The sequence below is a fragment of the Nesoenas mayeri genome (genome assembly GCF_963082525.1).
Source record: "Nesoenas mayeri genome assembly, chromosome: 9".
Classification (NCBI taxonomy): domain Eukaryota; kingdom Metazoa; phylum Chordata; class Aves; order Columbiformes; family Columbidae; genus Nesoenas; species Nesoenas mayeri.
The window spans coordinates 159,683-182,296 of record NC_137557.1 but is presented as its reverse complement, the minus strand read 5'-3'; the positions used below and the strand labels follow the sequence as shown (position 1 = coordinate 182,296).

General features: G+C 47.0%; 1 protein-coding gene across 1 annotated transcript; it reads right to left on the bottom strand.

Annotated features, from left to right (window-relative positions):
• Positions 1-1,850: 1,850 nt before the first annotated feature.
• On the bottom strand, positions 1,851-16,470 carry GYG1 (glycogenin 1). Its single transcript, XM_080349905.1, has 7 exons — positions 16,413-16,470; positions 13,061-13,196; positions 11,110-11,284; positions 10,587-10,749; positions 6,806-6,932; positions 3,554-3,773; positions 1,851-2,640 (listed from the first exon to the last, which is right to left on the bottom strand). Exons 1-7 carry the CDS (start codon positions 16,417-16,419, stop codon positions 2,470-2,472), a joined length of 999 nt encoding a protein of 332 aa, XP_080206031.1. The 5' UTR covers positions 16,420-16,470; the 3' UTR covers positions 1,851-2,469.
• Between the last annotated feature and the right edge of the window lie 6,144 nt (positions 16,471-22,614).

The window sequence follows — 22,614 nt, the reverse complement described above, 5'->3', positions numbered from 1 at the left end:
CTTGGAGTTTTAGTGGTAGGTTGTGTGCACGCTCTAGAAATGAGCTTTTGCAACTGCGAACTTAACATCCTTAATTCCAAAGACTGACTTAGTAGTCTGTCATATAAAATAAAGAGAGAAATGAAAAAAAAAAATCTTCTGAACTTTAAAGAGTTGCTCTGAGCTGTTGCCATCTAGGGAAACTTAGATTATATGCTTTTTAAGGGCAAATGGAGTTACAATACTGGAGTCACAATAAAGCAGAGCTTTAGTTCAGTTACTGCTTGGAGTACCTGAATTTTAGAGCAGAAAATGGTTTGTTTTCAAGTGACACTATTACAAGGGATAAAATGGGATCTCTGTTTTTCTGCAAAGGCTGCCTGCTGTAATTATGAAGGAAATAGTGGCAGATAACAACATAAAGGTCATTTTATTGAAAATAAACTGCATAGAGTTAGGTATAGATGTCATACCTTTTGCTTTCCTGAGGCTGTGGGTAAACACTTGACCATAGTATAAGTCACAGAGAATGGTTTTATAGGACAGAATGGTTTTAGAGGTTCTTTCTTTACTAACTATATTTGTTAACCAAAAACATGCACCTTTTCATCTTATTCAGCATCTCTCCTTATCACGTAACAAAACTTACATGCTAAACCAAACGTTCAGGTTGGTATCGTCTCATGCTTTTACACGTTCAGTTCTCTCCAACTAAGCTTAAAAAGTAGTAATGTGCCTATTCTCTAGCATTAATACAGACAAGGGGAGCAAAACTAGACTGTTTGGCTGTCTTCAAACGAGGATTTTACCATTTTCCATAGAGCATTTTGTGAGCATGCAGAACTCCAGTACTTGTTCTTGTTGGATGGAGTATACTTCTGTCAGTGCAGATTGTAACCAGGCGTCCCTCCTGCTTTCACACAACTTCAAATTTATCTGTTAAAAAACTCCAACACAGCAAAAGAAAACTCCACGCAGGAAAGGGCCAGTTACAACTGGGAGTTCGGATGGCGCGTATTTTCAAATAGCTACGAGCTGCCGTGGTTCGGACCTCGTCTTTAGCGTTGTCGCTACCTGGTGACCAAGGAATCTTAGAGCAATTCAGTGGTGAAAAAAGGTAAAACAAACTAACTCTCATACCCAGATTATGTCTTCTGCTTTACCAGCAAAATATGAGAGCTCGTTGATGGTTTATTTTTCTCTAGGCCAGAAGTTGAGCACTCACTAGCTTCCTGCAAAAAATCCGCCCTTATTAGGAAATAATGAAATGTTTCCTTAGTGTTTCTCGGCTAGTACAGAGTATTGCTGTCAAAGACAAACACTAGTTTGGTTCTGCTTAGGCTTTCAGCCGAAGGATGATCTGAAACAGTACAGCCGCTCTGTCTTCGGCATGCTTTTGTTAATGTGGTATTTTTACTGCTTTTCCACGTCTTAGAATACAACGTGTAGCCTGAGTGTGGGAAAAGAAGCACTTTCTTTTACTCTCTGCATACATGGAAAGAGCAGTCTTCCTGATCAGGGTAGGTGCAGTCACTTAAGCAGCTATTTAGTCTTTCTTTGCCAAAACAGCATCACCACTGTGTTTACAGACAACGTAAACAATGCACAGGGCTTACGTTGGGGATGGTGTTTCTTTAGCCCACGTCCGCGTTGCCGCTGCGAGCAGCGGGTGCTGCTGCTCCCTGTGCTGTGCTCGGGGCGGCGCCCTGGCAGTCGCTACAGAGCTAACAGCTGGACGTGCGCTAATGACAGCTGGAGCGGCATTAGCAGAGCTTAAGGGTTGTAACTGTTGAATAGCGTAGTTAGACTGCTTCCGAGCTCCCTCTTGTTTTAAATTTCTCGAGAGTTTAGGGAAGTCAGAAATGCATGACAACTTTTTATTTTTGTTATCAAGTGCAACATTGCAAGTAACAGAAACTCAGGTTGACTAGTCCCGTAGGATACAGAACTGAAAATGCATTCTGCCACGCTGTAGGCACTGTGCGTAAGAACCTGGCCAACACTTCAGTGCAATTGTGACTGGAAGAGCAAAGCAGTGCTATTACTGTTACACCTGTATGTATCCCAGTGTCGTTAACACATCTATGGTAAAGCAGAATGGCTACCACTCTAGTGTATGAGCAATTCCATGAATTAGATTTTTACATCTAAAACAGCAAGCAAAGGAATCAATGCTAATCACCTTAATGAGGTGAGGCAACAAGCCCAGTTTCAAGGGATATTTTGAGCCAATTGATCACAACAGAAGAAAATTTAAGCTGAAAATACCTGGTTTTATCTAGTATGGAGAACTGGAAATTGGGCAGTTATAGGTGGCCCAAGGAATTCTGCTTCCTAGCTTTTGCTCAGTCTTCATCTGTTGCACTGCAGAGGCCTTCAGCCAAGAAGTTTTTCATCAAGCTACTAGCAAGTGTAACTGACCACGATCTACACCTTTCTAGCTGTTAGTTCTGGAACAAGTCCTTGCATCACTGCTGTTTGAGACAGGCACTACTGAAGGTAGGTATCGAGTTTCTTCTTGATGTTGTCAAAGGAATCCACTCCCATATAGTCAGCTTGGCCCTGTTCCCACCGCTCCTTGCGTTCTTCTGAAGATATGGTTGGTAATACTGGTGATGGTGCTGATACTGATATGTGGGACACTGCCTCTGTAACCTCTGCCTAAAAGGAAAGGCAGAGTGAAAATACAGAAATAGGTTGCATAGCCAAACTGAGCAACAGGCCGTTAGAACGGGAGGGTGAAGTGAAGTGCTCGTGCGCGGCAGCAAGCGTTGCCAGCGGGCAGGCATGGTGCAGCTTTCCCAGCAAAACAACAGCGGAGTTACAGAAGCTGGCGGGGGGGCAGCGAAGAAAAAGAAAGTTTAAGTTCTTCATACCTCTCTACAGAAGCCACAAGAGAAAGCCAGAGTATAGACCAAGCCCGATAGCTGCAAATAGTTTATTAGAAAGATGTAAAGTTAAGAAGAGAAAGCACATTTTAGGAGATCAAAGTTGGTCTTAGAAAGGTTGAGAACTTAAACTGGCCCATGTAAGACTATAAGGTCTGCAGTCAGATGCGAGCTGCTAAGCTCGGACTGAGAACTAGAGCCAGAAGCAGCTCTTTGGCTTTGTTAAGTACGGGGATTCATCGCTGCCCATCTACACAAGTTTCTTTCTCTGAGTATCCTAGGCTTACCTAGATCTGTTTCACCATGCAAGAGCTGTGTGTGCGTACCGCATGCTGAACTGAACTGGGGTGGTTCTGCTGGAGCACCTCATGAGCTGCAGCACAGTGGGAGTTAGGGCCCTGCTCCGCATCTCTGACGGAACTTACTGCGGTACAGTTTCTGGTGCACCGTCAGCCACTTACGCCGTTAGGCAAGCAGACAGCTACGTTCACGACCACTCTATAGCATGCTTCCGTTCTGTAGTGTTATTTATTCCAAGCTTAAAAGAACACAACCAAAAAGCCCTGCATCCCACAAACTAAACCACACCTGTGCTCCAAGTTGGACAGAGGAAAGGGAAAATCGGTGAAATGGTAAAGAACCTGTCACCCATACTTCAGTTTGTACAAGAATATTAAAGCACATACCATGTTTCCACCTGTAGTAGCTTCTTTAACAATTCCGTGCTGTTCTAGTAATGGCAGAACGTTCACTGTGTAGGTGTCCCACCACATGTTGAGGAATTCTGGGTGAACTATTTTAGGGTCGTCCACATTGCCTTTTATGCTTTTTGTTCTGGAGTCGTATGTGTAGTTCCATGGCTTTGTGCTTCCCAGGAAATGCACCACTTTAGTGTTTGCACCAAACCTGTTGGACAGAAGAAGTCAGAACCGCAGGCCACGCAGGGGTCCAGAAAACAAGAGTTTTGACTGGCAGACCTATTGTTTTTAGCCTGCAGTTTTTGTAGGTGTCCAGAAAACAGAAATATGAATATATTTAGGACGCTAAACACTAAATGATCAAACTGCCAATGCCTATTGGGACTGAAAGCATTGCAATACGACAGAAAAAATGCAAATGGAATTCTACGTTACACTAGTCAGAATACAGCCAAAACCTAATGGTCTGGGCTATTTAAGTACTTACAGCCAACTCAAGTCTTTAGGTAGAATGATGTCCATAGCTCAGGAGAGAGCAGTCTCAAGCAGCCGTTGCAATCGGAACTGGTTTTAAAAGTGAAAAAGATTCTGCTCCAAAGTGAGTGATCCAGACAGTTAGGCATTGAAAGCATTACGATGAAAAGGGTCAGCGTTAGGACTCGGTTACCCTTTCGGTTACAGCCCTATAGAACAGGGTCATTGACGGCCGGGCTGCAGGACTGTCCTGCAGAACCACATTTTCTGTCCCTGCGGCATTAACAGGACTCCTGGCACGGGCGCAGCAGGGTCTTGCTACAAAAGCAACCGTTATTTTCTAAATAACTTCGGTTTAGTCATTGGTGGATGTTGGGAGTTGTGGCGGTGGGTTTGTTTCTTTTAAAAACTATTTTAACTCCATTTTCAATATGGATTTCTAGCTTAGTCCCAATATTACCAGTATGTTCTTTTTAAGAACTCCCTTTGGAAGTAAAGAACCTGACACTAAAGGAGGCGGCATTAATCCTGTCCGTTGGTTCCAGAACCGGAGTTCAGCTGGAGTCACTTTTGTGACCCAGTACTTCAGGTCTCTCTAATAGCGACTGTCTCCCCTAGTTCAGTTTGCATCACATTAGGATGTGATCTCAACATAATGTGATTAGAATAGACAATAATGCCAAGCTAGTTTGTCTAACACCTTGTTAAGCACACACTGGTCATTTTTACCCAGGCTCGGATGTTTAAGGAGTTTTACATATGATCCTACGCAGGTGTGTTTCAAAACTTCATAATATTCAGAACAAGGCAGCGTGCATTTGGGCGGAGGTTCTTCTGCTACTGTACTGTACTTCAATATTCACGTTTAATATTTGGAACACAACTGATCTTACTGCACAGTGAAACCCTGTGCTTGTCTGAAACAAGGTCCAGTATCTGCAGTAATTGCAAGAAAAACATGAACGTGTCTTTAACAGGTCAGTTCCTGGGCTTTAACTTTAAACTCCGTGCCAGGATTCGGCATTACCTGCCACAGCACTTTTTAACAGCCTGAGTTTTCCTCGCCTTGGGCTGCTGTCATTGTTCAAAAATCAAGGCTATTTTAGCCAGAGAATGCCTAAGAAGTGTTATATTACACTTGGTGCAAATGGAAAAGCATATTCTTAGTGCTCTGTGCACTTAGGGCCTGTGCAGCAGCTGACAGATGCCAAGCTTCTACCATGTTTTCAATGTCTGCTTTCTAGATACGTAACACTTTATTTTAACATTTAAGCTCAACTGTTAGGAAGCTTTATGTCCACACTGGCCTCAGCAACTAATCTGTCTTTCCCCATCTCCCAGAAAAGTCCTTCATCAATGTTTTGAAGTTACAGAGCATTTGTCATGAATTGGCATTTTCCTTTGGAAAAAGGATTACTGAGACTGCTGTGAAATCCAGTCTCGCTGTACAAAGCTGCGAAAAACTTAGCTATTGATGTCAGGAGGTTTAAATTTCACTTTATTCCAACTGCTGATTATCAGAAGTGCAGCTGCTGATCTAACCAAGGGAAATTGTTCCACCAACTGAGCAGGTCGTGCCACTTGAAAGGGCTGCGCTGCCTCTGCGCTGCGCTGGGGCTCTGCGGGGCCTGCGGGGCTCGGCCAGGCAGCTCATTCCATCAGGCAGATGGAATTCGGTCAGGAGCCCCCGGGTCCTGCCGGTCTTTTGTGGCAACAAGGTCATTTGCACATTTAAGGTCATGTGAGTAACAACCAGCGGCCTCAGAACCAGGACATAGTTTACAATAGCTGTTTGCTTATCAAATGCTGTCCAGCTACTTAGTCATTCTTAGGCTTGCATATATTTCTTTAAATAAGTGTTCCACTTTTAGCATGACAGGATTTCAAATCACAAGACATAGCTTGATCTTGAGCCAGCAACAGTCCTGCTTATGCGAGCTGCTGCTTCAGACACTGGTAACCTGATGTCACTCGGAGATCAGATTGTTTTTACGCAATTGGGACTTTCCCACCCCCCCAGCTTCTGCTGCTCTTCATGAATAGGAGTTTCTGTGTAACATTTCAGCTTCCCCTGCTTGCTCCTGTTGAGATAACTCTCGAACGGTTTACTCGCACGCCAGATCTACTACTGCTGGCTGGGGAGAACGCGGTTGTTTTCCTGACACAGGAAACGCGCGGGGCTGTGGTGCTTGGCTGCAGTTTTGTTCTGTCCTGCTGCTGCTGAGGGAACTGTCTAAAGTCTAGGAAGACTGCTGAGAGAGAATTCTAGCTTTATATGACCCTCTGTTCACCATGTTTATTTGGATGGCATAGACTGATTAGATGAACTATAAAAACTGGTTCTAAAAATACCGAGTAATTGGTACAAGGGAAGGGTCGGTGTCCAGGTGGTCACAATACACCGGCTCAGCTGAGGCTGGTGCGGGAGCTGCAGCAGACGGCACCAGAGTGGAGGAGTGGTGCTTCCTTTGCAGTTGACCCGTCTAACGTGCTTACTCTAAATAACCTCAGTGTTACGGCCAGGGATGAATGGCCTAAGCTACAGATAGAGCTTTTTCTCTGCATTTACCATGAGACAATTTATTTAACTAGCGTTAATTCAACTTTTTTTTTTTTTTTTAAGAAGGGAAACTGTTATACCTTCTTTTTTGACAGTAATGGTCTCTCTTGAGAACAACTGTGTAAGTTCACATTGTGCATGTTCATTCTGCTAAAATAAATTAGCTTATATAAGCCCTGCAAGTCTTCTTAGAATGTTGAACTTACGCTTTAAATGCTGGAAGGTAGGAATATACAGAAGTACTGCTCAAATTATAAATAAATGGTAGATGTTTGCTCATGTCTGTTGTTGCCCAGCTGCTGAAGAAGGTGTTTAATAACCCCTGATCTGCACCTGAAAGAGAACACATTAATAGCATCAGAGAGCTGTTCTACAGTTTTTTCAGTCACTTCACTAATTACGAGTCAGTAGTGCAGTTGTCATGTCCAGCAGGAGTTTGGCACGGGGCCCTGCCGTTCTATTTGTGAACAACCCTCTCACCCCTGCAGCCCTGGGAAACGCGGCGAGCGCGGAGGCTGGCGGGGCGTGTGGGGTTACTGCTGCCGACAGGCAGCGAGCCGCTCCCCGGCCCTGCCGCGCGCGGTCCCGCACGCCGAGTTCAAGCTGTGTAAGGCAGCAAGAAACAGGACTTGGCCGCTGGGTACGGGTCAGCTTCAGGAAAGCTGTAGCTCAGAAGATCAAGTGCCAACAAGTAGTTTTATTTTATTGTGCTTACAGACGTATGACCAACATCTCAATGCCAGAGTTACGGTATCAGTGGTCTGTTAAACATGCAGCCCTGGATGCATGGACTACACTGATCTGGCAAGAAAAGCACATTCAGTCTTGGTGACAACTCTATAAAGCGTCATTATGTCCCTTAACGGGCAACAGGCGTTCCTAGTTCTGCACTGAAAAGCTGCTGACTAACAACGTCAGTTCTGGCCGCACGGACTGCGTTGGGAGGGTCACCTCCGCGCAAGCACAGGCTGCAAGGAGGTCAAACGAGTCTGAATGGTTTGGTATGTCAGTAGTAGAGTAGCTTTGAAAAAACAAACAAAAAAAGCCTCTGGCCCAAAGCAGACTAGTTTATAAGCAGCTACTGGGAAGTAAAAACGGCTTATTTATATCCATTCATTCCTAATTGCAGTGAACATACTTAGTCTTGAAGTGTTAATAGTTCCTCTTATGAAGGAGATTGAAGGCAGTCCCTGACCTTCCGTTCGCTGTCTTCCCTTCACCTGTAACTGCTTTCACAAGCAGCACTGCTGGAGAGCAGGTAAATGGATAGCTTAGTTAGAAAGGAGACAATGTTTTAATCTTCCGTTTTCTAAAGCATTCAGTCTCTGCTGACTCAGGAATTGCTTTTTATTGGGCTCTGATTAGATTTGGAACAGGACTAAGGTTTACAGTCTCCCTGATGTTTGATCAGAATTTGCTTTTTGCACTAAGTACGCAGTCGCTGGGCATAAACCCGACGTACAGCGGCGCGCGGGCAGAACCGCCCGGTCCCGTGGCAAAGCGCCCGGACACAGCCCGGCCATCCCAAACCTCTTCTTGCCCGCGAGGCGTCGGGGAAGGAAACCAGCCTCGGGTTGTGCCCATCGCAGAGTCAAAGAAACCAGGCGCCTCCCCTGGTCTTTACTCAGCTCTTCCACTTTAATGTCTAACTCAGTGCTGCTTTAAGAATGCTCATGAAATGGTGAGATCTTCTAGGAAAGAAGAAAGTGTGGGATGCCTTCAGAACAGGCGGCTCGTAGCTGAAGAGGCAGCGACAATATATTTCACTATTCTACAGGACTTTCTCTCAGATTTTGTACAGACTCGGCTTTTTTTCAGATTGCATGTATTTTTGCCAAAGCAGCCACTGAAAGCTGCAAAAAGCTGTTTATTTGTCCTAGTCCAGACCCCAACAGTAGTTTTGTATAAACTGCACCTTGGCCATAAGATGAAAGAACCAGCTAGTAGTTACCTCAGCTATACATACAGTCTTGCTGCATTATATCTTTATGTGTAAAAACAACCATTTTAAACCCCAGCAGATTATTGAAGCAATAGCAATGTTCTTAATGTATCAGTGCTACCACATTTCTTTCAAAACCAGACTTTTTCCCTCCACTACTTTTAGATGGTACCTAGAATGACTGCAGGACATACTCCTCGTTATCTGGAAAGGTAAAGTAGCCATCCCGCTGCCGTTCCTGGACAGCAGCATCACGTGGGAGGCATCTCTCCGCTGCTACAAACAGTCAGTGCTCTGGAAAGTCTTGCGTTTCCTATTTACTGCTGCTGCAAATGGGGTGCTTAGACCAGCTGCGCACAGCTTGGTAGCTTGTTGGGCTCGCATCCCCGTGTCCTGCGGGGCGCAGTGACCCTTTACAGGAGTTTCTCTTACAGAGTTTCCTAGGAACTTTTTTAATGGCTGGATCCATTTAAGTTTAAATCCCCTTTCTCCCCACCAAGTTCATGAGCTCAGCAGCAGCTTATGCAGGTGGCAGAATGCGCCAAGGTCTCTACTCAGATCAGTGCTACCATTTAATAAAAAATAAATACATTTTAAAGCTGATGTACAAATTAGTTCTAGAAATTTGGTACCTAAACCATTAACCCACCGTTTTTGCTGTTAAGACCCACAACAGTTGCTTCATGTTTAGGACGCTGAGGAAGTTTCACTGTTGTGCTTTAGCCACCCAGTCTCAGATGTTCCTGGAGCTCCTCAACAGTCGGTTTGCACAACGATGCACCTGCATCTGGGGATTTCGGGGTGTCGGGTTTTGAGGGGGTGGGTTGTTTGGTTTGGTTTTGGTGGCAGGTTTTTTTTGGTTTGGTGGTGGGGTTTTTTGTGTGTGGCTTTTTGTTTGCTTTGGGTTTTTTTGAGGGTTTTGGGGTTGGTTTTTTTTTGTGGTGTTGTTTTTTAATGCAACAATCCAGCACTATGCTACAGCCTTTGCTACAGCTGGTGATCAATTTGCACCCGACATTTGAGAGCACTCCCGAAGCCACCACCGGCTGCCTGTCGGATGGGCTGCAGGCAGACTCCTCGTTGCCCCGCAGCGCTCATTGTCACTGGAGTTTGTCCATATGGCAGCATTAGCATCCAGCTGTGACTCGTGCTCTTTGGGAGGCTACACACAGGAGTCCCCACAGAAACAGCGATTGTTCTGCAGACTAAGAGCACCATCTACTATTTTTTGCTTTTTACAAGTGCTGAAAGGTAAGTCGACGGGTTGGCTAATGACCTTCTATTAAGAGTTCCTTTCATGGTCTTGTTTATGAAGTTTTCTGTAGCTTTTTCAGTTACTAAATTTCATTATCTGACTGCTGCAGCACAAAACAAAGTGACAGTCATTGAGAAGCCTTTAACTGTAGCCGTTTTCAAGCACTGTGTGCAACAGCAGTAGATTTAGGAGCCTTACAGGGCAGCAGACCTTGGCTCCTCAAGCTGAGATCTGGCACAGTGGCCAGTCCCAAGTGACCTATAGTGGGATCAGCCATGGCTACGTGATATTGGGAAAAAGACGGTCACCACCCTATAGTGACAGGAAGCTGTCACGTAGCCAATGAAGAGAGAGTTGCATCTTCAAATGCCTTTTCTCTGAAGCTGCACTCAGTGCTGTTTTTGCACAGCAGTTTGAGTTAGCACAGAACGTTCAGGCTTCGGGCGTTCGGAACGCGTGCAGCGCAGCGCCGCCGTTTCACTCGCCAGTGCATGCACTGTGCTTGCTACACCCCAGAGATCTCGTTACACAGTTCTACATTGCCAGTGCCTACAGCTGCTAGTTTGGAGGCCAAACTCTTTGGTTTTTTTAATTCACAAAGTCTGAAAAGAATAGTTTTACTACGTATTGTAATGATAGCCTCCGTTGTGAGAAGGATATAACTTTTGTATAGCTACACTGAGTTCAGAATTCTATCAGAGTTTGTATGACATGTATGTAGTTACTGAGCCATCCCAACCGCTATTTCCATTCTGCTCTAACTTATATTGAAATGCAAGTTAATACATACCATCAAAGCTGCCTTTCTCTGTAGCGAACTGCAACAGCTGATTGTACGTTTCAATGGAAGGTCGGTAAACAAAAACGCCAGAATTAAAACAGTCAGGCCAGCCTGGATCTGGTGCTGCAGACAGCTCTTCTCTCTCAAAAAGCTCATCAATATTTGACAAAACCTGGTTGTAAAGGGGGTAAAAAAAATAAATTCATTTTCTGTTTTTTAGGTTAGGAATTGGGGTGCTGTTTTATAGGACTTTGACATCCACCTTAAGGTATGTAAGTTCTTATCTTCTTTAAGACAAAGGCATTGATATAATACCTTGTGGACATGGTCGCCACAGACTACGTTACATGTATTTCTAGAGTTACTAGTCCAAAAAGGCCTGTATTACCCCTCCTCTTAAAACCAAACAAAAACCAGACTGCACAACACCAGCAGCCCCTTCCACCCACAGCACCAAAACAGCCCAGAAAAACAAAATGCAGCGACCCCCATCCCAGGTCACCAGGAGGTGCCACGAGACGTGACCACATACCATTGTGTCTGCGTCCATGAAAACACATTTTGAAAACTGCGTCAGCTCCCAGCAGTGCAGCTTCGTTAGTGTGACGCCCAGCTCGGGTCTCTTCATTAGCGCCAAGTGCGCCGAGTCCCCACTGTCCAACACATTCACTAATACGACTTCATCAAAGACTTTTTCCAGCACCCTCCTGGGGAAAGAGTCAATTGCCAAGATACAGTTCTGTTGTTACTGCAGCACCAGAGCAGGTGACAGGCTCCATAAAGAGAAGTGAAACGAGCGGGAACCTGGCAGTATTTCTTACACCATCAGTAAGTGGGGAACAAAGATGTTTGTTTGGGTTTTTCTTCCTCTGCAAACAGGTCTTTAGTTGGCATTGCTATCGAGTCCAGTAGGTCATGGCTATATAGTACCAACTTTCTACATAGCTTTTTCCAGCCACTCTTGTTGGCAAATTAACAGCCTACTTTGAGCAGGCAATCAAGAAAGGGGAAGCTGTTAGAGTAGCTTCAGCAGGACAGTAGCTGAATCCTAAACAGTTGAAACAGAAGTTTATGCAATAGTTACAACAACATTGTTCTGGATTTGTGATTGTTAGGGACACCTGACTAGACCCAGTTGCTAAAACTCTCTTTATCCCATGAGGCTGTGAAGACTCACTCACGGGTGGCTGTGGGTACAGCAGCGTCTTGACCCAGTATCATGTTCGGCTCAGAATGGCACTTAAACTTTCAGACCTTGTGGTGAAAATCGGTGGCAGATATCCAACCCTTGTTTTACTATCTGTAAAGCATTACTCTTAGTTTAAGAGAGGTTAGGGAGTTCATGCTGCTTAAGATATGAAGCATCAGTAAAGTCTCGCTGTTCTACAGTGTATCTTGAATGCTCAGCACTAATCAGTACAATTTGAGCCACAAATCTTGCAAATGAGCTTGAGAACTCTGCCTTGTAAGTCTGTCTTTATACTGAGAGTTTGGTATGGACAGTTGTTCTGAACTTAAGGCATCCCTCGTTAGCAAGTTCCAGTCGCAGCACCAGGGGGGTTTGGCTGGCTGAGGGCACGGTGCCGGCTGGCACCAGCACACGCGCAGCTTTACGATTCCTCTGAAAACAGCGCGCTCACCTAATGGGCTGGCATGAACCTTCCTGCGTGTAACATCTTTATATTGATAAGGCTGTTATGCTGCCAGGAGACTCCAGGGAGAGTCACTCCATTTATTACTGAGCCACTTCTGTCTCTATAAATTGAGAGATCCTTTCAGAGGAACCTCCCTATGTAGAGAATCTTGTTATTCAGGCAGCTATTAAGTTAACTGGTTTTTTACCCTCCTCTTACTTGTAGAAAGAGCAGCCAGTCCGCTCCACACTGAGACTACTCTAGAGAAGCTGTAGGAAGCAGCTGCCTGGTAAATTCATTTGCTGTACTGTGGTGACCAGGTGAGATGCTTCTGTTGATTTGACATACTTGGTGCTACTTTAGTTCTGCTCATTTTCTTCTCTCGTTTGATGTCTGCTAGATTTCAAGAGAGCTTGTGTTACATTATGTCAATCAGGAACGCTTCTGCAATACAAATAAATACCAATCCCCTAACTCCCACCTCCACATGCATGCACACAGCACTAGTGAACACACAGGCAATATTGTGTTGTTGGACAGTTCTAAGCAAGACTACGAAAGAGCAGAGATCCCGTTGAAATACCAGTATCAAGGCACAGTTTAGTGCTATAACTGCGGAGTATCAGTTAACTCATCATATAGGGGAAAAAAAAAAAGGCAAAAAAAAACCACCACCAAACCACCCAAACACCACATTTTCATGTGTGAAGAACTTACAGAACTCCAGATAGTGTATTAAGTTCAATTCTGCAAAGTTTCTGGAAGGTTACTATTAAGGAATTTAACTTCCATTTTTTCAACCTTCGCATCAGGAGGAACTGTGGCAGCCTGTTCTGGGGGTGGCCTTACCTCATCAGATCTGAGACGTGCGGCGTTACGAGCGCAGTCAGCTTCCTCGTCGTTCTGTACTGCTGCAGGGACGAGCCGAGTACCAGCGCTCCTTTCACGTAGGAGTCATTTGTGGCTAAAGTCACGAAAGACTGGTCTGGAAGAGAGGAACTCGGCCAAGTCAGCATGATCCACTACTTCACTCTGAGACAGAGATACCTGAAACCGAGTACTGTTAGGTGATGGTGCTGTGAGACCTCCGTGATGTGCCGTCTAACTCTGCATATTGGGCCTGCCTACGAGGCTGGATGAAGCAGGTTATATTTGCATAGCTACACTTGCTATCAGTAACTTGGCCTATGGCAAATACAATTAAAAGAAAAAAAAAAAACAAACACACACAACTGTTGCAAGAGAAAACAAGTTCTAGTTTGTCCACAGGTAAAATAAGTCATACCAAATGTTAGAGACAATCCAAAAGGTCTAAAGAGCCTTATTTTAGCCATTAATATACCGGTTTTAAGCTACAAGTACCGGGAGTCAGTGAGGTTGCATTTGGTCTAAAGTTAGTAGAATTTTGTAGAGTTACTCAAGGTTCAGCTCTCAACCCTGAGGTTAGAGCAGCATAAGAGGTACACTTCATTTTCAAATGAAAATCAGCATTCGGTTACATCTTGAACAGCAGCATTAAGTTTTGCTAGCTCAGGATTTTGCAGATGAGTTGTTCTGCAGCCCATGGTTGCAGCTCTGTCACAAGAATGCAAGATTTAAATGGGAAGTGACTGGCAATACGATAAGCAATTTAAGACTTGCAGCAACAGATTTTGCTCTTCAAGCAAAAAGAGGTACGGTTGGGTTGTTACTATAATCTGCTCCAGCTGGATCTTAGAAATAGATTGATAATGACTTTGTCATATACAGCTTATTGAGGCCATATAGTACAAGCTTTGCATTCTTTCAATTGTCATGTGGGTTTAAACTGCCAGGGTGGGACTGACAAAAGCAAACAAGTAGCTTCTAAACTTCTTCAGCTATTGTCATGTAGCGCTCCTTTCCCAGCGCTTACAAAGCGTGCTCTTTTCTACCAAACCATTTTTGACACCATCCACAAAACAGTTTCTTCCTAAGAATTTCAAGAGTAGATTTTCACATCCAAGTTTATTTTAGCAACTGTGACTTCTGTTCTTTACAGGAGATTTTTTACTAGGTTAGACGAGGATTGAGAGTGAGGGCTCTGGGCACTTAGAGGCTTACTGTCCAGTCTAGTAGATTAAATACTGACTGCTCTGCTTTCGGAGGGCTTGTTGTTTGGTACATCTCCTCAGCCCGTGAGACAGTCATCATCACTATCTTTTCAAATTAATACCATCTTAATTAGTTGGTGGAAAGTCATATACCATAATTGTCGATACGTTCTGCAAGCCTGGTTTGCAAGCTCTACAGAGCAGCTACAAAACCTTCTATTTCGCTTAGCAGCAAAACCAACTAGTCCTAAGGGATTAAGATTATAGTGGTCAATTACAAAGTTCAAAAAAGGCTTTATAATGCTAGGAATAAAGATTTTTTTTTCAATCCACTTCAGCTACAAATGTGTAATAGTTCATATAATTTGGCTCTACAAAACAATTTTGTTTCTTTGAAGCTTTACAAGTGGCAAGTGTGTAGCATTTTAAGTGGTGTGAACATCCTCCTCGTAGGGCAACTTTTTCATTACTCAATGTTACCCCTTGACTGCTCAATAAATAAAAGTCTATCACTCTATTCTGACAGACAGCTCACTGAAAATCCGGTGTAGACAAAGTGGGATTGTGCCCAACATTCATCTGGACGGTGCTGTGGGGTATTTTTTGTTGTTGTTTTGGTTTTGTTTTGTTTTCCAGCAGCATAAGACTAATTCTTCAAGTGACCTTGGCACTGCAAGACTAGTCTTGTTCATTGAATTGTTAGTGGGACGCTTCTACTATGTGTCCTCACGTTACTGGAAATGAGTATTCTTACACTGAAGTCTTTGAGACATAAAGTCAGCTCAATGATGGAGTGAAGGCTGAGGAGCCTCCTCGTCATCCTGCCTGCAGCAGGAAGCTCCAACCGCCTGACAGGAGGATACTGGCAACTTGTAGCACACTGAAGTCAGTACAGCTTTCCAAAGTTTTGAACAAACTATGTTCTGTTTCATACCTTCTCTAAAGTACATCCAGGCATGTTATGAATGAGTCCATACTATGAACTGGGCAAGACCAGTTGCTGCTTAATGCGGAAGTCGCATCTGCAGGAGAGGTTCTCAGGGACATGGGTTGGTGCTGGAGTTGGGTTATGGTTGGACTTGAATGATCCTGAGGGTCTCTGCCAACTGAAATGATTCTGTGATTCTACCTAAACCACCAGTATTTCAGTTGTGTGGATGTCCCTGTGCCCTCCCCTGCTCCATCTCTGTAAACGTTTCCTCCACAGCAGGTTCTGTGCACACAGTGGTCACTGTTACCCCTGAAACATCCTGAACTAATTAGTAACAGCGCGGCTGCGAAAACACAGACAACGTGTGACAGTTGTACGCCTTTATAATTGATTTTCCCTGGCAAAACCGACCTGCTCTAGAGCCCCGGTCTGCGCAGCTCACAGGGACGGCGCCGGTACGCGAGCGCGCACAGCCCTCGCAGCCGCGGGCTCCTGCGCCCTGAGCACTGTCCCAGCTGACAGCGTGCAGAGGGGACCGGCTGCTTGGCCCTGAGGTTTTAGGACTTTACCTGGAAGCATTTCCAAAGGCACAGAGTTTTCCTGTTCCCCTGTTCTTTGAGGAAGGTGCTAGTTATCTAATTTCTTTTTTGAGAACAGGATTCCTAAAGTGACAGGAGCATCTATTCAAGACTTGCATCGCGAGGCAGAGCTCCAGACCTCCTGCACCCTTCCGGATCTGAAAGGGAAACCGACTGCACGGGCAGCTGCAGCCGAGGCAAGAACCGGGAAGGAAAACGCAGGTGCGCCGGGAGGGGCCGCGGCGCACGGCAGCTTTGAAGCGCACGCAGTCGGACGCGTTCGGGGGCGCCCCGGGGGCGGGCGGGCTTTGTCCTGTGCGCCGCTGCGGGCCTGCGGTGGCCCCCCCGCCCCCGCCCCGCTGCCCGCGTGCCTCCCGCCGGGAACAGCGCGGGGCGGGACGGGGCCGGCGCGAGGCCGGGGCGCGAGCGGCCGCGGTGCCGCCGGTGCCGCGCGGGACGGGCCCCCCCGCGCAGCCCCACCCCCCGCCGCCGGCAGCGGCCGCCTAAGAATAGGCGCGTGCGGCCCGCCCTGCGAGCGCGCGGCGGCTCCGCGAGCGCGGCCCGCGCCGCCCGCAGCCCCCGCGCCCCGCGCCCGCGGAGGTGTGGCCGCGCGCACTGACCTGCCATGGCGGCGGCTCCGCGGATCGGCTGGGGCTGCGCCGGCCGCGCTCCCCGCGCTGCGCCGAGGCCGCCGCTTATATAGGGGCGGGGCCACGCGCCGGGCGTCTTTGGCCGGCGGCGGAGGCCCCGCCCCGAGGAATCCCCGCGGCGCCGCGGGGCGGGGTCTCCGCCATGGCCGGCTCGGGGGGCCGCACGTCACCGCTGCTCCGGGCGCGGGGCCCGCGGGGCTCGGTGGCGGCGGGACCCGGGGCCTCGTGGCTCCGGGGCCCTCCCGGGCCGAGCCGAGCCGAGCCGAGCAGAGCAGAGCTCGCCAGGGGGTGCCGGGGGAGCTCCGGCGCTCGGGCGGGCAGCGGCCGCCCGGCCCCGCGGGTGGGACCGCGCCTGGCCCGGAGCCGCGTGCAGCTGCGGAGCGCGGCGGCAGCGTGTGCGCTGCGGACGGCCCCGTCCCGCAGCCGCCTCGGGGCAGCGCGGCTGCTGGGGAGCCGGCCGGGAACCTGCGCAGAACGGCGAGTGGCCGGTGCCCCCGCGGTGCCGCAGGCCGGCCGGGGCGCGCTGGGGCTCGGGGCGCGGCTTTGCCGCCCGTCTGGCGGGGTTGCTGCCGGGGCTGTGAGGTGGCAGGAGAGGTGCGAGGCCAAAACCGTCATGTCTGTTAAGACAGCATCTCCGGTACTGTTGGTGACGCTGGGCACCTCTGGGGAGTGTGTCAGCCAGCAACATGAGGAATTATGCCCATACTTAGGTATTTTATTTATGATTCTATTTCAGCCCTTGGATAAATTTAAGCTGTACCTTTCCAGGAACACAGGAAGGGCGCTAATAAGTTTCTTGTGCTCTTTATCAGCCTTCCAAGTATTATGAATATGGAGACTTTAGTACAGGTCCTTTGTTACTTATATGATACTCTGTCTACTAGTCAAAACTGAGCAATCGAAGATGAACAAATAGTGAAAGGTAGAGATATACAAGATATCCTAACCGAAGCAATGAGTTAGCCCAAAGACTCGAAGAAGCACAGATTGGTAGAAATCAGAAGGCTCTGTGTCCCAGCGGGTCCCAGCGCTGCTGCAGCAGGGTCACCGCAGCCCTGTGTCCCGGGGACACCCCAAGGACGGACACTCCACCAGCTCCCCGGGCGGCCTGTGCGGCGCCCGGGCACCTCCCGGGGGGCACGCGTGTCCTGCTGTGCAGAGGGACCCTCCTGGCTGTGGCGGGTGCCCGTGTCCCTGCCGCTCCGCAGGTGCGGACACAGTGCTGAGATGGCCCAGCTCTCCCCAGGCCGCACGGTCCCGGCTGTCCCAGCCGTTCCTCGGCTTTTTTGTCCCCTCATCGTCCTCGTGGCCCTTTGCTGGGCTCTGCACAGTGTGACCGTGTCTCTCCGGTGTTGGGCTGCCCGGCCCTGGACACCGTCCTGGCCTCCCCCGCAGAGTGGGTGGGTGGATGGATACCCTCTCTGCTGGTGTGGCCTCCCCAGCAGAGCAGAGGGACGGACGGACGGACGGATGGATGCCCTCCCTGCCGCTGCTGCCAGGCTTGGCCTCCTGCCACCCAGGACACCAATCATCTCTGCAGCAAGGCCACATCACTGGCTCATGTTCAATTTGGTGTCCGCAAGGCAATCCGTTGTCTTCCTGGAGACAATGACCTCTACCTGCCTTTTCGCCAGAACGAACTGAGGAAAGTCTGGTAGGAAGGGGATTTCTTTCTAACCTGAAATGGCAAATGTTTTTTTTTTTTACTGAAATGATTAAAAAATTAAACAAACTCTCAATGCAAACTGATGAAAAAAGAACATTCCACCTCTGAATTCCCTGTCGTAGGAAGTTATGTTTGAGCTGAGACAATTTTTGTAGACCTGTTTTAAAATCAAATTGCATACTTTTAAAAATACCAAAATCAGGTAAGTACTTGACCACCACCAACAAAAAACCTTTTTAGAGCGTACCAGAAGTTCATAAAACATCACATGCATGCAAATGTGCAAATCATAATTATAGGCGATGCCAGTAATGTGGTGTGTCAGTAGGGGTTACTAAATTGTCTGGTGTGCAGCCCTTTTTCGGGTCTCCGCTGCTCTGGCAGACTTTCTCTGATGGTGCTGAGCACGGTGCGTGTCTGTCTCAGGTTGAAGTTTTGAGAAGTTCTAGCCAGCACATTTCAGCTGTGTCTAGCTTGTTGCTTTGCCAAGTTTTTGATAGGAAACAATAGAATGGCCCGTGTTGGTGGTTGCCCTCCCCCCGCTCCTCCCCACCCCCTCCTCCCGCCACCTCCTTTGTGTGGAGTTACAGTGCAGAGAAAGAGCATCATTCCTTCTGCTTTCCACGTGAAAAACAAACAATCCAAACAAAGCCCTAGGCTGGTCGATGTTAGGCTTAGAAGTGTGACGGAGAAGGGCTCCTGCACCCCCGTTTGCACATGCCTGTTTGAGATTTTTCGGACGTTAGTGGTTGAGCAGGCAGTGAAACCTCCAGTTCCCGTGTGACCGGGCTGCACACCCACGCTCGCGCCCCTGCGCTGGCTGGTTGCTCTGCTGTCCCCGCAGCCTGCAGGGAAACTCGCTGGAAGAACCCGCGAGATAATCAGGTGTCCGTTGGCTTCCAGATCAAAGAGAAGAAAAGACCCCGTGACACAAACATAGAAGGCGAAAAGCCAAGGAAAAAAGAGAGGAACGCTTGGGACAGGCTGTCGTGAGGCGGAGGCCGAGCTGGGAAAGCATCCAAACCCAGGACAAGGTAAGAAAGAAAAAGTGCTTTGCCTCAGTTTTGATGGAAGAGGATAAATTTAAGACTAAGCAAAAGATAAATATATGAGGACGGGAGCTGGCCAGGGAAACTCTTACATGCCAACACATACCGTAGGACTTGATAAAAGCCTGGTGAGGAGGAAGAAGGAATAGGTATCCAGGATAAAGAGACAGCGTTCAGAAGGAGTGGACGTAGCAGCTCTTCAGGTGAACACTGGTGCTCTGAACAAGAGCCGGGTCCCGTGGAAAGTGAACCCATGACCAGACAATTAAAAATTACACCACAACGCGTGTCACGGAAGTCAAATTGCCATTGCACGTTATAGACCTTCCTGCTTTTGACTATGGAGCAATACTGTTACTTTAGTAGGAGCTTCTCTATAACTTAAGTAAAAAGACATTTCAAAACACCAGATACAAAGAAGTAGCTTTGAAATCTATTTGGGATTTATATAGCAGCAACAGCAACTGCCACCCTGTAAATGGACTGTGTTAACTGTGAACTTCTAAAGTGCTTAAGTAGCCGTTTACACTTAAACTGTATAATTTTGCAAATGTGCACAGTGAGCCCAACCATTACATTAATAAAACATTGTAGGGAAAGTTTCAGAATATAACATCAGTTCTGTCTCTGCAAAATCTGGAGGAAAAAAGAAAGAGGGTTGACTCCGTGTGTTCAGTCCACGTTTGAAGTACTGGAAATCAGTTTTACAACACTGCAGCTGAAAGAGTGATCTGTCTGGTTAGGAGAGAGACACGTCGTGTAGTGCGTAGCTGGATATGTGGAAATAATATATCCTGATTTAAGACTGTACTGAGAGGTTTGGTTCCGTTTTTGCCATGCCGTCTCTGTCTTGCCCTGTCATAAGCTTCCCTGATGACAAAAGCCATTCTGAGTTGTCCCCTCTGCGTTTTGAAACCCTTCTCACCTTGAAATTCATGTCAGGCTAGGCTGGACATTCATTATTTGAGAACTTAGAATAGTTTGCATACATTTTAAAATTTGACACAAATCTTTCCTAGGGCTAGGATTTCAATACAAGGTCACTTTTTCCAGTAGGACTGAAAGGGCTTTGGTGTTTCTGTTTGAACAATCAAAACATTCTGCTGTCACTCCAGCTTATTTCAACCTTTCACACTCTCTTTTCCTAATGGGCATTCTCTTTGCCCATCCCAGAGACACTTCTAGTTTTGGCCTTTTTCCTTCAAAAAAATCCATCTGTTACACAAATTTAGTCCGCTGAAAAGCCAGGCTCTGTCTTGTAAATCTTGCATTTGCTTAGCGTGTGTTACTGAACGCACAGCAGTGCACAGGTGCTTAGTGAATTAAGGGTTTCTTATAACATGATAAAATAAATACTCTTATAAGCAATGAAGCAAGTAGGTTTCAATTTCTTTTGATTTGTATCATCTTTCTGTTTGATTCTCAGTGGTCTATCATGCAAGCTACAATAGAAGCTTTTCTCCTGGTTGCATGGATAACCTGCCATCTATTAAGAAGTACATTGATGCTGAGCCTTTTTTTTCTCATTAGTCTTTACAAAACTAGTTAAAAATTAGAAATGCTGAGACTTCTCTCTGCTTTCTTAAACTTAATGAAAAGGTTGAAATGTTATTGGAGAGCACAGACCGTGTACAAATGATTTCACAAGCTGCTTCTCCTTTGGCAAACAGGCTGGCGGGGCGCGGTGTCTGCCCGCCCGCCCGCCCGCCGTGGTTCTTCTGGGCTGGGAGCCCACAGGACCTGCTGCGAGGACTCGTGGCTGGGAGCAGGACGCAGGGGGTTCTCACCCATCCCACTCCTCGTTTGCCCTGACACTGGGGGCAGGCAATACAGATACGTATTTGTTCCTCTTTGTTTTTCTCTTTGACATTTGACTAAAACCAGCAAGTCCATCTCTTGCTCTGTATTTGTACGTGGGAGTCCCAGTCACGTACCCACGCTGTAGGCGCTACTGCCTTGGTACGTAGCAGTCAGTCTTACAGTTTCTTACTTGTACAGATGTGGTGACCGGAGTTTTAAACTCTTCCAAGATAGATTTTGGTACCTCATCTTAACATCCATTTCATTCCTTACTACAGGATGTGCTAAAACTCTTAATACTTCAAACAAACAAACTAGCAGATGATAAAATTCCTGGAGATGCAAAGTTCTGAAATTGCAGAGGTTCTAGCAGGGATTTGGGAGGGAGCAGTGGTAATGCTTCCACCAAGTTACTCAGACTTACAACAGTGTTCTAGTGCCCTACTAGACTAGTACCCAATTTCAGGCCAGGACTTCCTCCAGTTTAGGCCATGTCATTAACTCCAGTCTCATGTGGAAATTAAAAAAAAAAATCAGGATGGTATACTGGGAATGTTATTTCTGATTAGGTGTATTTGGGTGCTCCCTGTTGGAAAACCTTAGTATTGTTACATTCAGATGTTTCAACTCCTTTCACAGCAAAAGAAGGAATAGAATAGAATAGAATAGAATAGAATAGAATAGAATAGAATAGAATAGAATAGAATAGAATAGAATAGAATAGAATAGAATAGGAGTTCAGTTGAAAGGTACTGACAATTGTCATCTAGTCCACTGCCTGACCACTTCAGGGCTGACCAAAAGTTCAAGCGTGTTACTAAGGGCATTGTCCAAATGCCTCTTCAACAGTGACAGGCCGGGGGCATTGACCACCTCTCCAGGAAGCCTGTTCCAGTGTTTGAACTCCCTCTTGGCAAAGAAACGTTTCCTAATGTCAAGTCTGAACGCCCCTGGTGCAGCTCTGAGCTGTACCCGCGTGTCCTGTCCCCGGATCCCACGGCAGCGCCCCCGTCTGCACGCCCCCTCCTCAGGAAGCTGCGCAGGACAACGAGGTCACCCCTCAGCCTTCTCTCTAAACCAGGCAAACCCAGAGTCCTTGCCTCGGACTAGAATGTTGCTAGAAAAGTGATACATTAACAATAATGCTCAGCAATTATAGTTGTCAAAGACGTATTATAAGCATTAATCCCCATCTCTGAGCAGTCAACAATTACCACATCCATTTTTTACTGAGGAAAATTATGGTGCTCATTTAGATTAAATGGAAAGATAGTTCACAGTTTATGCTAGCATGGAGGCACAGCAGTGTTGCCTGGGAGGTTATTTTAATGGACCTCCAAGCAATGGTTCCAGTGTGACGCCACCGGTCCAGGCAACGCTGGTCCTTCCTGTCTGACTCCCTCGGGACGGCACAGCACGTCGGCAGTGCGGACCCGAGCCGTGGCGCCTTCCCCGCGCGGCCTCTCCGGGCGGGTCTGGTCCCCATCAGAGCACAGTGGTGTGGGCCTGGGCGCTCGCGTCCCTGGGTGTGCTGGGATGCTTGAGGGATGATTAGCAAGGTCTTTAAGTGGAATTTTGCCATAGGATGTTCAGGTTTGCACAAGAAAAAGGTCTTTAGTCAAGGTGACAAGGTGTTGATCAGAAATCCTCGTTATCA

What these genes read in the sequence shown, in the direction of transcription:
- GYG1 (XM_080349905.1), bottom strand. An exon ending in CACGTCTCAGATCTGATGAG is followed by an intron (nt 11,285 to 13,060) that starts GTAAGGCCACCC and finishes CTCTTTCCCCAG; the next exon opens with GAGGGTGCTGGAAAAAGTCT. An exon ending in CTACTACAGGTGGAAACATG is followed by an intron (nt 2,641 to 3,553) that starts GTATGTGCTTTA and finishes CTTTCCTTTTAG; the next exon opens with GCAGAGGTTACAGAGGCAGT.